Source organism: Tursiops truncatus, chromosome 6 (assembly GCF_011762595.2).
Source record: "Tursiops truncatus isolate mTurTru1 chromosome 6, mTurTru1.mat.Y, whole genome shotgun sequence".
NCBI classification, from domain to species: domain Eukaryota; kingdom Metazoa; phylum Chordata; class Mammalia; order Artiodactyla; family Delphinidae; genus Tursiops; species Tursiops truncatus.
This window is the reverse complement of record NC_047039.1, coordinates 67,974,213-67,988,340: the sequence shown is the minus strand read 5'-3', so window position 1 is coordinate 67,988,340 and position 14,128 is coordinate 67,974,213. Positions and strand designations below refer to the sequence as shown.

Genomic DNA, 14,128 nt, shown 5'->3' with positions numbered 1-14,128 from the left:
ATGGTAAATTTTATGTTACCACATGTATATTTTGCCATAACTTAAAGAATGCCAAAAAAAGAAATGATAAAAAAGGGGAAAATATTCTTAATGGTTTTCAAAAAGTATTAATTTTATATCTTAGAACATTAGGTAAGAAACAACACTATGGCAATTTGGTAATATTCATCAAAGACTTTAAAAATGCATACACCTTTATCTCTAGCAAATTTACCACTAACAATTTATCCTAATGTAATTATAAAAGATAAAAATATATTTATGAATTAAAAAATTCTTTGGAAAGATTTTACCAGCGTACGCTTCCACTATCAGGCTATTAGTGTTTCTTCCATCTTAGTATACCCATACCCAACTGTCTCAATTTTATTATCTGCTTGCAGTATCTAAGTACATTTTATCCAGCTTCTCTTCACATTCCCTGAAGTCCTGTTGAAACCAAGAATTTTTTATAAGCCATATCATTGTTGTACATATATTGAGGAGCGGAATTTGGGTAACATGTAAAAGTCGATGATTCATTAGTGTGTTAGGATTTAGGACTTGCATTGTTAGTGGCTCCATACACAGCAGAAATTTAAGGAGAAGACCATGGCTAAAATTTACATATGCTGTAATACTCAAAATGTACTGGCTCAAATGTGAATTCATGTTTTTATCGTCTCTCCTTTATAGGAATGACTGGATTCGAGTTGGGCTCTGCTATCCGTCAAACACAAGTTTTCAGGTTACCTTTGGCTTTCTACAGCGGCATAATGGCTCATTATCCAAAATGGAAGAGTATGAGCCCTTGCATTCGCTGGAGGAATTGCAGAGGAAACAGTCTGAGAGGAAATTCTATTTTGACTCCAGCACGGGGTAATTCAGGGCAACCAGTGAATGAGAATTATTGCTGTTTTTCTTTAGTGGTGAAATTACTAGTTCTTCAGTGTAACTAAGAATAGATTGTGATGTGACGGCTGCTTAGAAAAGCAGCTGATGTGGGTAATTCTCTGCTCATCACCATTAGAGGTTTAGAAGAGAACTAGAATGACTCGTAATTACAGTTGGCAGTAGGAATCGAGTGAGATGTTTGCTGTTTACCTATTAAGGCGATTTAGAAAGAGAAATTATCCTTGTCAATAAAGAACCAGTAGGCCCAATTGAAAATTAAAATAGTGTTTTCCATAACGACTCTAAAGATGATTATTTCCATATGATATAGTTCATATTTTAGTGAAAGCTCATTTTTCTCTTCCTTTAAGACTATCTCTCAAGTTGACCTTGGGTTTTAAAAAAATCACTGTGTAACCATGGCATATTTGCTTTCAACTTTCTCTAGCCTGCATCTTTCCACTTTTTAGTTCTAATCCTGTTCACCTGGGGTCCTGTTGGCTTTGTCTGCTTTTATCCAGTTACAGTCTCTCAGCCTTTGGGTTATGGTAGGCTCTCTCTCCTGTACTCTTCCAGAAAGTAGCATGCTCCTTCATTATCCATCCCTTAACCTGGCATTTCTACTCTATGTCATTGTCTAGGTACTATAAAGATACTAATGTAAATAAGGCACATTTCTTCTGCAAATTCACTGTCCATTGAAAGATGTGGGCATGTAAAGCAAGTAGTCAGAGCGCGAAAGGTTTAAATGCTGCAAGTCCTATAGTGTGCCTTTTGAGGTAACCCAGAGGTTCAGCCTTGGGTGGCCAGTGACAACCCAAGAAGATAACACTGGGGCTGACTCTTGAGGAGTGACTAGGAGGAAGGTGTTCCAAGGACAGTGTGGATAAATGCATGGAGGCATGAAGAACTTGGCACGGCATGTTTGGGGAAAGACAAAATTTCCTACTGGAGAGAAGGGTGGCAAGATTGACTGTGGGGGAATGAGGTTAGGGTTCAGTCAAGTGTCTTGTTAACCTTTGAAGAAGATGCAACTCATTTGCCCTTCAGGGCTGGTGCTGCAGCCAGTGTTATCAGCTTAAGTCTTTTTTTTTATCATCATTATCTCTGATTTCAACTTCAGCAACCTAGTTGGGCTTTTATTCTATACATGATAGAACTGCCACATTCTCAGTTGATTTTCCACAAAAATAAATGGAACGCCCAAATTTGTAAGGACAGTCTGGTGATCACAAATTAATGATTGATATGTAAAAGGATGGGAAGTATTTCTTCATCTGGATATTTCTAGAGTCCTTCAGCCTTTGAGGTTCAAATTCTTTTTTAATTCTATTCATTTTGATGATTTAAATTATATATCAAAAGTCCATGCCTAATCAAGTCCCTGTCATTCCTTATATATATGTTAAAATTACTGGATGTTGGAACAGTGGCTGATTTTCACCTCATCACAACTTTGTGTTGTTCACTGACCTCATATTAAAATGTGAACTCTTTAAGAGTGATGTCTCCAAAGAAAGGACTGCTATGGGCTGTCATGTAAGGGTTCAGTAAACCAGGCACTTTAGATGTTGCATTGCCTTCCTCAATTCTGAAAGTTGAGCTAGTGTGGGTCCCCCTCTGGGAAAGCAATTATTACCAGGAAATTCTACTGATCCAGGGTGATCTTCTATTTTGTTGGTTCTTACTTTGCCAAGCAGAGCTGAGTTTATAAATAGAAGGTTCTTCATGACTGCAATTGGAGAAATGCAGTTGATTGCCTGACTTTATATAATATTCTGCCTTACTTAATTGTGTGATCTTGGGCAATTTAGTGAATATTTCTGTGCCCCAGTTTCCTTATCTGTTATTTGGGAATAATAAAAACGCTATATCATATGGTTGTTGTGAGGTTGAAGAGCACACAGTTCATGCAAATCATTCAGCATAGGGCCTGGGATGTTGTACGTCCTCAATAAAAGTTTACTGTTATAAATAAATAAACAAACAAACAAATAAATAAATAAAATGTGAACTCTTGAACTCCAGTAATCAATCGCATTTGATCAAGTCCTTTTTAGAATCTTGACTTCCTTTGGTTTAGAAGGCCTAGGTTTGCTGACAGACATTGGACTACTGCCTGGAACTTGCTTTTCCATTCATCTTGGCAGTAGGAGGAGAATTCAGAATGGGTAGGACTGTTCATTTCGCTTGATTTTGGCCAAAGTACAGACAGAAGGACCCCAGGCCCATCTGCTCTTAGTAAATATCACAGGAATTGATTTGATACCATATCTTGGCCTTAACCAAACAAGTCTCACAGTTGGTGTTTTAATTATTCCAGTTTTGTGCCTTAAACCAAAACAATTTGTAAACCAAAAGAAAAAAAAAGAATAAACCACACTAATTTACCAAATCCTAAACTCAAGTGTAAAGTTTTCCAAGGAATTCTTGAGCCAAGCCAAATTCCATCCTCCTAAATTACCAATTGAACTAATTCAAACCAGAAATCGACTTTGATACTGCCCATAACGACTGAATCAGGTTATCAAAATATTTTCTAAAGTGGTATTGCATTTGACTTAGAACCCTAGGAGGGTAGAAAGGAAAGAGAAACAACTTTATTGGTTTTGTAGTTTATTTTTCTTTAAAAAAAATTTTAATTTATTGGAGGAATATCCCTTCTGGCCGTGAGCTTATTTGAGGAATTTTTGTAAGTTTTTGAGAGTTAATCTAACATCTGTTGGACTGGTTTCTGTTTTGTGCAGGTTGCTGTTTTTGTATCTAAAAGCCAAAAGCCACAGGGATGGTCACAGTTACTGTTCATCTCAGGGATGCGAAAGAGTCAAGATCCAGGCAGCAACGGACTCCAAAGACATCAGTAACTGCATGGCCAAAGCGTATCCCCAGTATTACAGAAGGCCATCAGCACTCAAGCCGATGCCATCCATGCTCAAGGGACTCTGTCAGGGCTGCGGAACCCATCAGGTAAACAGGGAATAAAAGTGGTCTGTGGTCCAGGAGAAAAAGTCAAAAGGTTCTGTGCAATCAGCACATTTTTTTTTTGAAACATCTGTGCTGCCAATTTATAAATATTGCATGGTTTCCCCTAAATTTTGGCCCATTCTAGAATGTGATGCTCATAAGAAGCAACCAGTCCAAATTTATAATAAAACCACCTTCCCCCTGTGATATATCAGTTTGCCCTCGATGATTGTGGATTTATTGGTTGTCATCTTTTCTTTCTCAGATGTGATTCCATTACAGTATCGCTATTTCGTTTGCATGTCAGTGATATCAAAAAATAATTTGTTTTCTTGGAAGTGTGAAATTTATCTTCAGAAAAGGCACTTGTAGGAAAATTGTTTCCTTCAAGATGAAAAGCCATTAATTTGAAGCATGTGCTATTATGTTTACCTGTAATTAAAAGTACAAACTGACTTTGGCTAGAAGTGAAATGCTTCTTGTGACATATTCTTAATGAGATGGTCTCCTTCTAGATCTTGAGAAAACATGGCAATGAAAGTAAATCCAAAGTATGAGCTAAAATCAGGCATGGGGTTTCCGAAGGAAGTCAGACTAATTCCAGGTGAAAAAGAAATACAGAATTAATATTGCCCTAATTGATCTTTAACCTCTATATAAACAAACATGGGTCAAGAAGAATGGTTCTCAACTTGTGGTCCCCAGACTAGCAGCATCAGCATCACCTGGGAACTTATGAAAAATTCTAAATCTTGAGTCCTACCCAGTTCTACTGTATCAGAAACTTCAGGGATGGGGCTTAGCAGTCTGTGCTTTAACAAGCCCTGGAGATCATTCTGATACATGTTCACATTTTAGTTTCACTGGCCTGGAGGAGTTTTTAAAAAGTCCTTATTGCCACAGAAATGCTTGCTATTAATATGGAGAAAACCTCTAAATCTTTATTTCTTATCATTATAAGTGATTTGAGAAAACAAAAATTCTTCCATTGCACAGGTTCTTTATTTCTAATTTTTCTTGTTTCTGTCCATTGGAGGCAGTAAGAACAGGGAAAGGAAGGGGGTTTTAGGCTTCCTATCGTGATATATGATAAGTATTTTTCTGATGACAACTCACTGTCATAGTCTTGGTTGCTCATACCCTTGAGCCACCTCTATTCTCCAATTCAACTAAACCAACCAACCAACGAACAGACCAAAAAATAAACCAGGTACATGAAGAAGTTTACGTGAATCCTTGCCTGTCCTATGTAATGTTTTGACTGTTAAAGTGAAATTTTCAGATAGTCTTTGTGGGGAAGTAAATTTTCCAGCCTAATTCTTAAGTTGAATTTGTTAAGAAAGCCCTTCATTACTGAAAAGACTTCAAATAATTTATAATTATTATAAGAATTACTACAATTTATAAAATAATTTAATCATCTTCGGAACTATTCTGGGCCTATCTTGTTAAATGGTTCCATGCATTGACGTTTAGCGTTCTTTATTCTTTGGGCTTAAAACATTGATCAGGATTCATTTCTTAAAGCTGTATCGACTAGTGACCTGGCAGTTGAGAAGTATTTGAAGCATCTGGGGACATCACTTTTACTTGGAAATTTGAGGGGAATTTTTGTTTTGAATGTCAAAAACACATGTGTATTAGAAATAAGTAGGAAAATTCACATGAATTTTTTGACTTCAGACCTGAGACTTCAAAGCAGTGTCCAGCTTCTGAGTGCTTAATATCATGATTATCTGCTCTTGCCATGATTATTTGCTCTTGTTGGCATCGCTTTATAAGGACATACACTTTTTTTTTTTTGGCCATGCTGCGTGACCTGCGGGATCTTAGTTCCCTGACCAGGGATTGAAACTGGGCCATGGTAGTGAAAACGCTGGACCTAACCACTGGACCACCAGGGAATTCCCCAGGGCATATGCTTTTAAGTGCTAAATTGTGTGAAGAGTTAAGAGTGCTTTTGAATGAAAAGACAGCCTTTAGGGAGGAGGTGGGTGTTGGGGTTTGGAGACTGGCAGTGATTTGGAGTAGAAGGAAAAAGGGAAGGGTGTTCTTGGGAAGGGAACAGCATTGGAAAAGGCAGGGTAGCAGAAGAGGAGGTAAAGTGCTTGTGGGAAAGTGAGGGAACTGCCCTGCATGTTGAATGTGATAGAATAGTGGGAAATAGGGTCCTGAGTGTATAAGACGTGACTCTATTTGTGGAACATTTTGCAGGTCTGGTGGAGGAATTTAGACCTGGTGATGTACAGACCCCTGAAAGTTTTTAAACAGGGTAGTCCTTGTCATCTACACTTCTTTCCTCAGTCCTGGAGTGACTGAGTCCCAATTCAGAATAACTAGTCTGAAAAGGACCTTTGAAAAGATTTGTGACTGTTTTTGCATGAAATGTTTACAAAGATTTAGATATAAAGCATATTTATGTAGTCATTTGTAGAACTGATTTTATTAACAAGATTACAATGATTTGAAACTGAGATTGCTCCAGAAAGTTAGGAACATACACTTCTCGTATAAAGCCTGTATCAAAAGATAGAATTCCAGGTCATGAAATACATACAGAAAGTTCAGAGAAAACAGAAATAAAAACAAAAACCCACTCACTGGCTTTGGTATAGTTGAGTTTATTTTGAAGGATCTTTTTGGAGGAAGATGCAGTTGACATAGATATGGAACTTCTTCCCTGTTTAGGTGGTGTTTACAAGTGATCCTCATAAAAGCTACCTCCCTGTGCAATTCCAGTCACCCAGTCAAGCAGAGACTCAGCGTGGAGACCTGTCTGTTATTTCTGTGAGTACCATCTGGTGTGTACATTGCCTCAGCTTCTCAGTTTTACATTTTATCCTGGTAACATGAATTCTCTCTGGCAACATTCACTTGTTTATAATCACATTTTGATTATTAGTGGTGAGCAATACAGTAGAGGTGTAAATACCTCCTAAACATTTGCGTTTTAAATAAATAAGATAAATTTATTAAAATTTTTTCTCAGTCAATTATGTTTATTGATTACTTTTAGGCGAATGTTAAAATTATTCAGGTAATTATTCAGATTTCTTTTCTGTAGGAGACAAGGCGTTTTTGGTTTAAAAAAATTGTCATAGGGGCTTCCCTGGTGGTGCAGTGGTTGGGAGTCCACCTGCCAATGCAGGGGACGCGGGTTCGTGCCCCGGTCCAGGAGGGTCCCGCATGCCGCGGAGCGGCTGGACCCGTGAGCCATGGCCACTGAGCCTGCGCGTCTGGAGCCTGTGCTCCGCGGCGGGAGAGGCCGCAGCAGTGAGAGGCCTGCGTACCGCAAAAAAAAAAAAAAAAAAAAAAATTGTCATAGATAATCAATATGCAGAAATTTTAACCTTGGATTTTGAAGCTTAAAAGAAGTTCCCCAGTTATTTGTTTAAAATATGGGAAGTGAAGGTTTTAAAATTTCCTCGGCATTTTATTTTGAAGTTGCCTGGTTCCCATTTTTTTCAGATGAAGAAAGTGAAGATGCAAAGTGTTAGTTGTCTTTTTTAAGTAGGTTAATGGGAGTTAAAAGCCTTAGCCTCATATCAATACTGGAATTTGGGCTAAGAGCCAAGCTAGCCCGCAAGGTAACCAGCTCTAGGCATGTGGCCTGTCCAAAATCGAGTGCATCTATATAAAGAGCTCTTTGGGTAGGAGGTATCTAGCCATCCAGCTGATACCCAGCTAGGGTCTGGGCTCAGTCTCATGTGGTCTCCTTAGGAGCTCGGTTTTTTTTAAGTGGTGGACAACACATTCACAAATCCCCATATATGTGAGCAAAATTAAATCTTACTCTTTTTTTTCTTTCCCAATCTCTTTTATTGTGTTAAAATACACATAACATAAAATTCACCATCCTAACCATTTGTAAGTTTATATAGTTCAGTGGTATGAAATACATTCATATTGTTGTGCAACCATTATCCATCCATCTCTAGAACTTAACTCTGAATTAAGAACTTTTTAACAACCCTGAATTAAAAATACTGCTACTTAAGGGGGGGGGCGTGAAATGGGGAGTTATTAATCAAAAGGCATAAAGTTTCAGTTGAGTAAAATGCATAAACTCTCAAAATCTGCTGTACAACATTGTCCCTGTAGTCAATAGTAATATATTGTTCACTTAAAATGTTTGATGATGGATCTCATGTTAGTGTTCTTACCACAATTAGAAAGAGAGAAAGAGTGAAAGATCCCTATGTAACTCAAAGATTTCTCAAGTATATATACCTATTGCCCTGCATTAGCATTTCTTCATTTTGTAGTATGTTCATGATGTAATTTTATTGGTATGAAGTTTGTTAGCTCAACATCTCAATGCAGTCAGCTGTATGAGGAACCCATCCCAGCCTACTTGCGTGGAATCTGGTGGGTGTCAGTTGCAAAGGTAAGCAAGTTGGTGCCGAGTCTCTCTGCTCTGCTAGCTCACTAGATAATTAAAGAAGATATTGTTTTGCCCAGACTGTCTCAGGTAGGGTATTCCTCTGGGTCTGTAGACATTGTTTGACTCCATTGCTGCACACTGGGTGCCTGGGACCCTAAAAGAGATCACAGAGGACTGTGTTTTGTCACATTTACTTCCAATACTTTTCACATGCATTACCTGAAGAGTCTTTGCTGGACATGGCCTTGCTTTAGTTTTTACGGAAAATTTTGTGTTTCCTTTAAGTAACAGGTTTTTTGGGGGGGGTACTTTTCAAGGGGACAGTTTGAGTGTGTTAGGGATCATTATGTATATGTTTTATCAAATGTGTCTCAGTTCTAAGTATCCAGATTTTTAAAAATAAGTGAGTCACTTTCAGTCTTTCTAAATATAAAATGGCACTTTATGTCAAGCACTTCTGGAATTATTCTCTAGACTAGGGCTATTTAAATATAGGCAAAAAGCCATTTTGTATTCCTATGAGATCATTAGTGATTAGAAATAAAATTTAAGTATAACTTCTCCAAGGAAGGACAGGTGTAGTGAAGAGAGCATCTCTCCTTTGTTAGCTTTTTTTTTTTTTTTTTTTTTTTTTTTTTGTGGTACGGGGGCCTCTCACTGTTGTGGCCTCTCCCGTTGCGGAGCACAGGCTCTGGGCGCGCAGGCTCAGCGGCCATGGCTCACAGGCCCAGCCACTCCAGGGCACGAACCCGTGTCCCCTGCATCGGCAGGCGGATTCTCAACCACTGCGCCACCAGGGAAGCCCTTCTCCTTTGTTAGCTTTTAACATAGTTTATAATTTCACACATTTTAAAGAGAAAGAGTGCCTATGACTTAAATTAATGTTAAATCATTTTTCAGTCTAATAAGTTTTTTTCCCTTCCTTTTTGGTTGAGGAATTAATGAGATTTGGATGTATCTGGAATTCCTTTTTCTTGAAAAGGTCTCAAACCATTAATTTAAAGAGGACAACTGGAAATTTCAGTTCACAGTAATGGTGAACAAGATATAGTAATACCCTGTGGCTTAAATCCTGGTAAAATTACCATTTTTCCATTTTGATTTTAAAGGAGAGCTATATATGGAACAAAGGAGATGAAGCAATCTGGCTCCTCTGTTGTTCTAAATCTAAGCTATAATGGGGGGGTTTATGTGGGTTAAAGCATGCTATCTATTTATCTATCTATCTGACTAGATATCTATTTCATATAGATACATGTATTTTTCCTGAACCAATGTGACAGTATCTGAGCTGCAGTATAGAGGCTGCCACCCTATCACTGAGTTGGAAAGCTCTGACCCCATTGAGAGACTACGTGTGTAAGAATGAAGGCCCTGAGCCTGCAGAGAGAGTCACCCTGCTCAGCTGAGTGTGGGCTGCCATGCCTTGCTTGTAGCAACTTAGCCAGTCAGAAAAGACCAGTGAAGGCAAAAGTCTGTGAGAACACAGGCTCAATCTCAAATGTTGGCAGAGGAAGAGTAATGGAATATACAGTTTGAGTTTGGGAATTATTATTTGATTCATGGGTTTAGAAGACAGAGGGAAAGGGGCTGGAAAGACGAGTCATCCTGGAAATGCCGAAATGGTGATGACCGCAGATGTTTTTGTATTCTCAGATCAACGGCACTGACTTTACCTTCCGAAGTGAGGGCGTCTTCCTCCTGGTTGTGGATGCCTGCAGTGTTCCCTTCCGGTTGATGGAGAAAAAGGTTTTCTCTTTTGCTGATGTCAGTCTCATGGAAGAGTATTTAAAAACAAGCATCCCTCCAAGGTAGGTGAAGCTTGCTCTGTATGAGGGATAAGGTACCTTAAAGATGACATCCGGTTAACTCTGAGCTTTGGTTTGTCTACCTGCCCTTTTACCCTTTTAGGGTATTTAGGATTCCTAAAACAATTTTATAGATAGTTTTATAGACAATTTTACCTTTGCAGCCATCTTTCCCACTGATGAACCCTCAGACAGCATTGTGCTATGACTGTGATATAGGAGGTTGTCACCTGGGTCACTTGGAAGTGACTGGAAAGGAGTAAATTGATTTTTTTTTTTTTTTTTTTTTAATTTGGCTGTGCCATGTGGCTTGCGGAATCTTATTTCCCTGACCAGGGATCGAACCCTCGCCTTCAGCAGTGAAAGTGTGGAGTCCTAACCACTGGACTGCCAGGGAATTCCCCAGGAGTAAATTGATTTTTAAGTGAATGAGTGTGTGGTCTCTCTTTTAAGAGCCCTAGTCTGATTCATTTTTCTTTGTTAGTCTCTGAACAAAGGTTCACAGGAGAGAAATCTTCCTTTTTTTCTGTTGGGCAGACACAAAAGGTATTAAAATAAGCCGTAAAGCCATAGTAAATAAGCCGGTGTAGTAGTGGCAGAGGATAGAGAGATCAGAAGAGAGAATCCACAAAAAGATCTGAATGTGTATGTTGATATACTCACAATAAAAGTAGCAATTTAAACCAAACCATGGAGAACAGATTTTATTTCATTTTTTTTTAGAATTGGCATTTATCCATTTACTTAGTAAGTAGATAATAGAACTTAAGTAGGTATATAGAGCATCTGAAACTAACAAAACTAACCTCCTCTGTTAAAATAGTTTGTTCCATGACAGAGCTGTGTCCCAAGCCATCCACTAGGTCCACTGACCTAAATGACTTTTGCTTTCCCTACATTTATAGACCCCTTGTAATAGCAACATAAGCTCTAGGTGGGGCATTGAAGGGGACACTTGTAATAGCAGGGATGAAAAGGAATGTGGGGTTTTTTTTGTGTGTGTGGTACGAGGGCCTCTCACTGTTGTGGCCTCTCCCGCTGTGGAGCACAGACTCTGGAAACGCAGGGTCAGCAGCCATGGCTCACGGGCCCAGCCGCTCCGCGGCATGTGGGATCCTCCCTGACTGGGGCATGAACCCATGTCCCCTGCATCGGCAGGCAGACTCTCAACCACTGTGCCACCAGGGAAGCCCTTGTTTGTTTTTTTGAGTTCTGCTTTTATCTAGTATTTCTATACTGTATTTAGTTCAGAACGGTACTCAGTAAATACATGCTGAATTACTGAAATTTGCTCTGATTTTCTAACTTTCACAGGTCAATTGTCCTGTTGAGCACAAGAGGAGAGATAAAGCAGTTGAATATTTCAGATTCGTTAGTATCTCTGGGATTAGCCAAACCAGCCAATCTTTATAACAAAGGTTTGTATTTGTATTCTTCTGTGAAGTTCTTAGGAGGCCAGCAACATATGCATTTTTACGGTGGAGTATAGCTACCAGACTGTTTTCATGAGCTTGTTTGGCTGGGGTGGGTATCATGAAAATAATTTCTAAATCAGGAGACAGTTGTAGAGGAAGTGTGTTGGGACGTGGCTTGTTATTTGGGGCAAGAGGTGGGTGGTGAGAGTTCATTCTCTGACGTAAGGAAGTACAGTTCTTTTTGTTTTTGTTTCACAGCCATCTTTGTTTTGCTCACCTCCGCTTCACCTCCCACATTATCTTGCATGGAACTAGTAGAGGTACAAATTGAACTTTTTCTTTTTCTTTTTTTTAAGGGAGTACCATATTTTTGGGATTCAGTGGAAACTTCAAACCATCATGGACTAAGCTGTTTACTAGTCCTGCTAGAGAGGGCCTTGGGCTGCTTGAACAATTCGTACCTTTGCAGCTGGACGGATATGGTTGTCCCAGAGCTGGCACGGTCCGCCGAAGAGACTTGGAGCTGTTGAAGCAAACTTCAAAAGCACATTAGAGACTAACTGTAACTTAGCTGGGGGAAAAAATGTGAACTAACTTATTTAATTTATGGCATTTTAAAATGACACTGTTAACCCAACGGAACTATTTTCCTGTTTGATACAGAAAGGGGAGAAAAGAAAGAATTTAAAGTGATTGCTTGAATATGGGCTCACGCACCTTCTAGTTGTACAAAATGTTAAAGAATTTATTTGTATTTGTTAGGCTGGTATATTTCAGAGATCAGTTCTCTTATTCCTCACCTCCCACTCCTGTGTTTTGTAGTGACCATAAGCAGTGCTTCACCTTTTGTACAATGGGATGTCTTGGGGGAGGGAGGGGGCTTCTGAGAGTCAGCCTGAGTCCTTGAGAGGACCAGCTCTTGTAGCACCTTGGATACTTGAAGTCTAATGCTCAGTTGTGTTGTTGACTTTGGGTCAGCAGTTGACCTGCGTGGCTGGCATGTTCAGGAATGCCTTGGGCCCTGGTTCCAGGCAGCCTTTGAGGATTTGGTATGATACTGAATGGTAGAGTTTTAAGTGGCAACTCAGGCCCAGCTCATGCCCTTTTTTGCCTGGACATGTGCTATTTTTATTCATTTGTATATTGATTCCTTCTAAGGGTTCAACTTTCAAACAAGAAGTATGGAATATATTGGGACAAAGGGCTTTTAGGAGTTAGACATCCCTTTAATCTGTGACCATTGGGAAAAAATTTGACCTGCACCATGGTCTGATGTTGGTGGGGCCATTTTTGCAGCTTTAATCTTTAGCCTGTTTTGACTGTATATTTGTATTTAAAATGCAGAGCTGAGCTAAATATTTACATTTTTTTAAAAAAGAAGCAGGCCATTTTCCTGAACTATAAACTTGGGTCGTTTCAACTTGCACAAAGGAAGTCTGTTCTTGGAGTTTCTCCTGCACCCAGTTTTTTTTTGTTGTTGTTTTTGTGTGTGGATTTTTTTTTAAGCCTTACTGCTCACCAACCTGGCAGGACAATTGCAGAAAGCTTAATGATACCCACAAAATATTGTACTCAGGGGGAGAAAAAAAGGAGAGCCTTTTAAGGGCCAGAATCATGGAGGGAATATTCAGAAACCTTTTTTTAGCCTTAGAGGAATCCGTTACTCTTAACTAAATTGTTAGAGCCAATTAAAAAAAGACACTGTGATGCCATATTTTTCTTCCCCCTAGGTGCATGCATCTCCTGCCAGTGAGCACTGCATGTGGCAGAAAGATTGCTGCCACAGCCTGGGATGTCACCACACCAAGAGGAAAGAAGCATTGTAATGCCTTTACCTTTTCCTAAACCCACAATGCATGAAGTGTAGTGGAGGGATGGCCATGGCAAGACGGGAGGGAGTATGTTCAGGTTGACTTTGGCAGTGAGTACAGACAAATTCACTTTTCTCTACCAAGAGCAATGGCTGATGGCCTGTCCTTTTCTGTCCAAGAGAAACTGCAGAGCAGCTCTGTGACTTCTATTACTTTATAAAATATGCTACCTCAAAGTGCTACCGATAAACCTTTCTAACTGTAAGTGCTCTTGCTAAGGGCACATGTCTTAAAGTTTAGGTTTTGGGGTGTTTTTTTTTTTTGTATATCAATGAATGAAATCTTACCTATTAAATATATTATTGGATCATCGTTCCTCAAGGTGATTAAAGTTTGTGTGTGTGTGTGTGTGTGTGTGTGTGTGTGTGTGTGTGTGTGTGTGTGTTTTATGACCAATATCTTTTATGTGTGATTTTTAGAGTTTGGCTCTTTAAAGATTTGGAGAGGATATGTACGTTCTAAGGCACTCAGTTTTTCTGCTTTATATGCTAATGATCAGGGCCTAAGTAAAATAAATAAAAATATGCGTGCATGTATATTTTTTTATATGTGTGTGTGACTCTATTTATCTAGCAAGCAGTCAATCAGTTAATCTGTCATTTTTTATTCCCTATCCCAGCTGTAAAGAACCTATGGGCAGACATAAGGAAGGGAAATGGTCCTCCACTAAGTAGATTTTGTAAAACTAATAAGTAATCTTCATAAGGCCAATGGAGAGGTTCTCAATGTTGGCTGCACATTGGAGTCACCTGAGGAGCTTTAAAAACTGTGAAGTCCTGGGCCCCACCCCCCAGCTCCTACATTCATATTTAA

The 14,128-nt window shown here is 39.1% G+C and overlaps 1 protein-coding gene across 6 annotated transcripts in view; it reads left to right on the top strand.

Moving 5' to 3' along the window:
* Positions 1–13,622, top strand: part of CEMIP2 (cell migration inducing hyaluronidase 2) — a 78,680-nt gene extending 65,058 nt beyond the window's left edge. For 5 of the 6 annotated variants that reach the window (XM_073806213.1, XM_073806210.1, XM_073806214.1 and 2 more), the window contains 7 exons: positions 676–858; positions 3,621–3,840; positions 6,526–6,624; positions 8,135–8,224; positions 9,878–10,032; positions 11,344–11,447; positions 11,801–13,622. In XM_073806213.1, the coding sequence (XP_073662314.1) occupies positions 676–858; positions 3,621–3,840; positions 6,526–6,624; positions 8,135–8,224; positions 9,878–10,032; positions 11,344–11,447; positions 11,801–11,997 (1,048 nt within the window). In that variant the 3' untranslated portion in view covers positions 11,998–13,622. The remainder of the gene's footprint in view (positions 1–675; positions 859–3,620; positions 3,841–6,525; positions 6,625–8,134; positions 8,225–9,877; positions 10,033–11,343; positions 11,448–11,800) is intronic. The other variant, XM_019934676.3, reaches the window with a different exon arrangement.
* Positions 13,623–14,128: the final 506 nt, after the last annotated feature.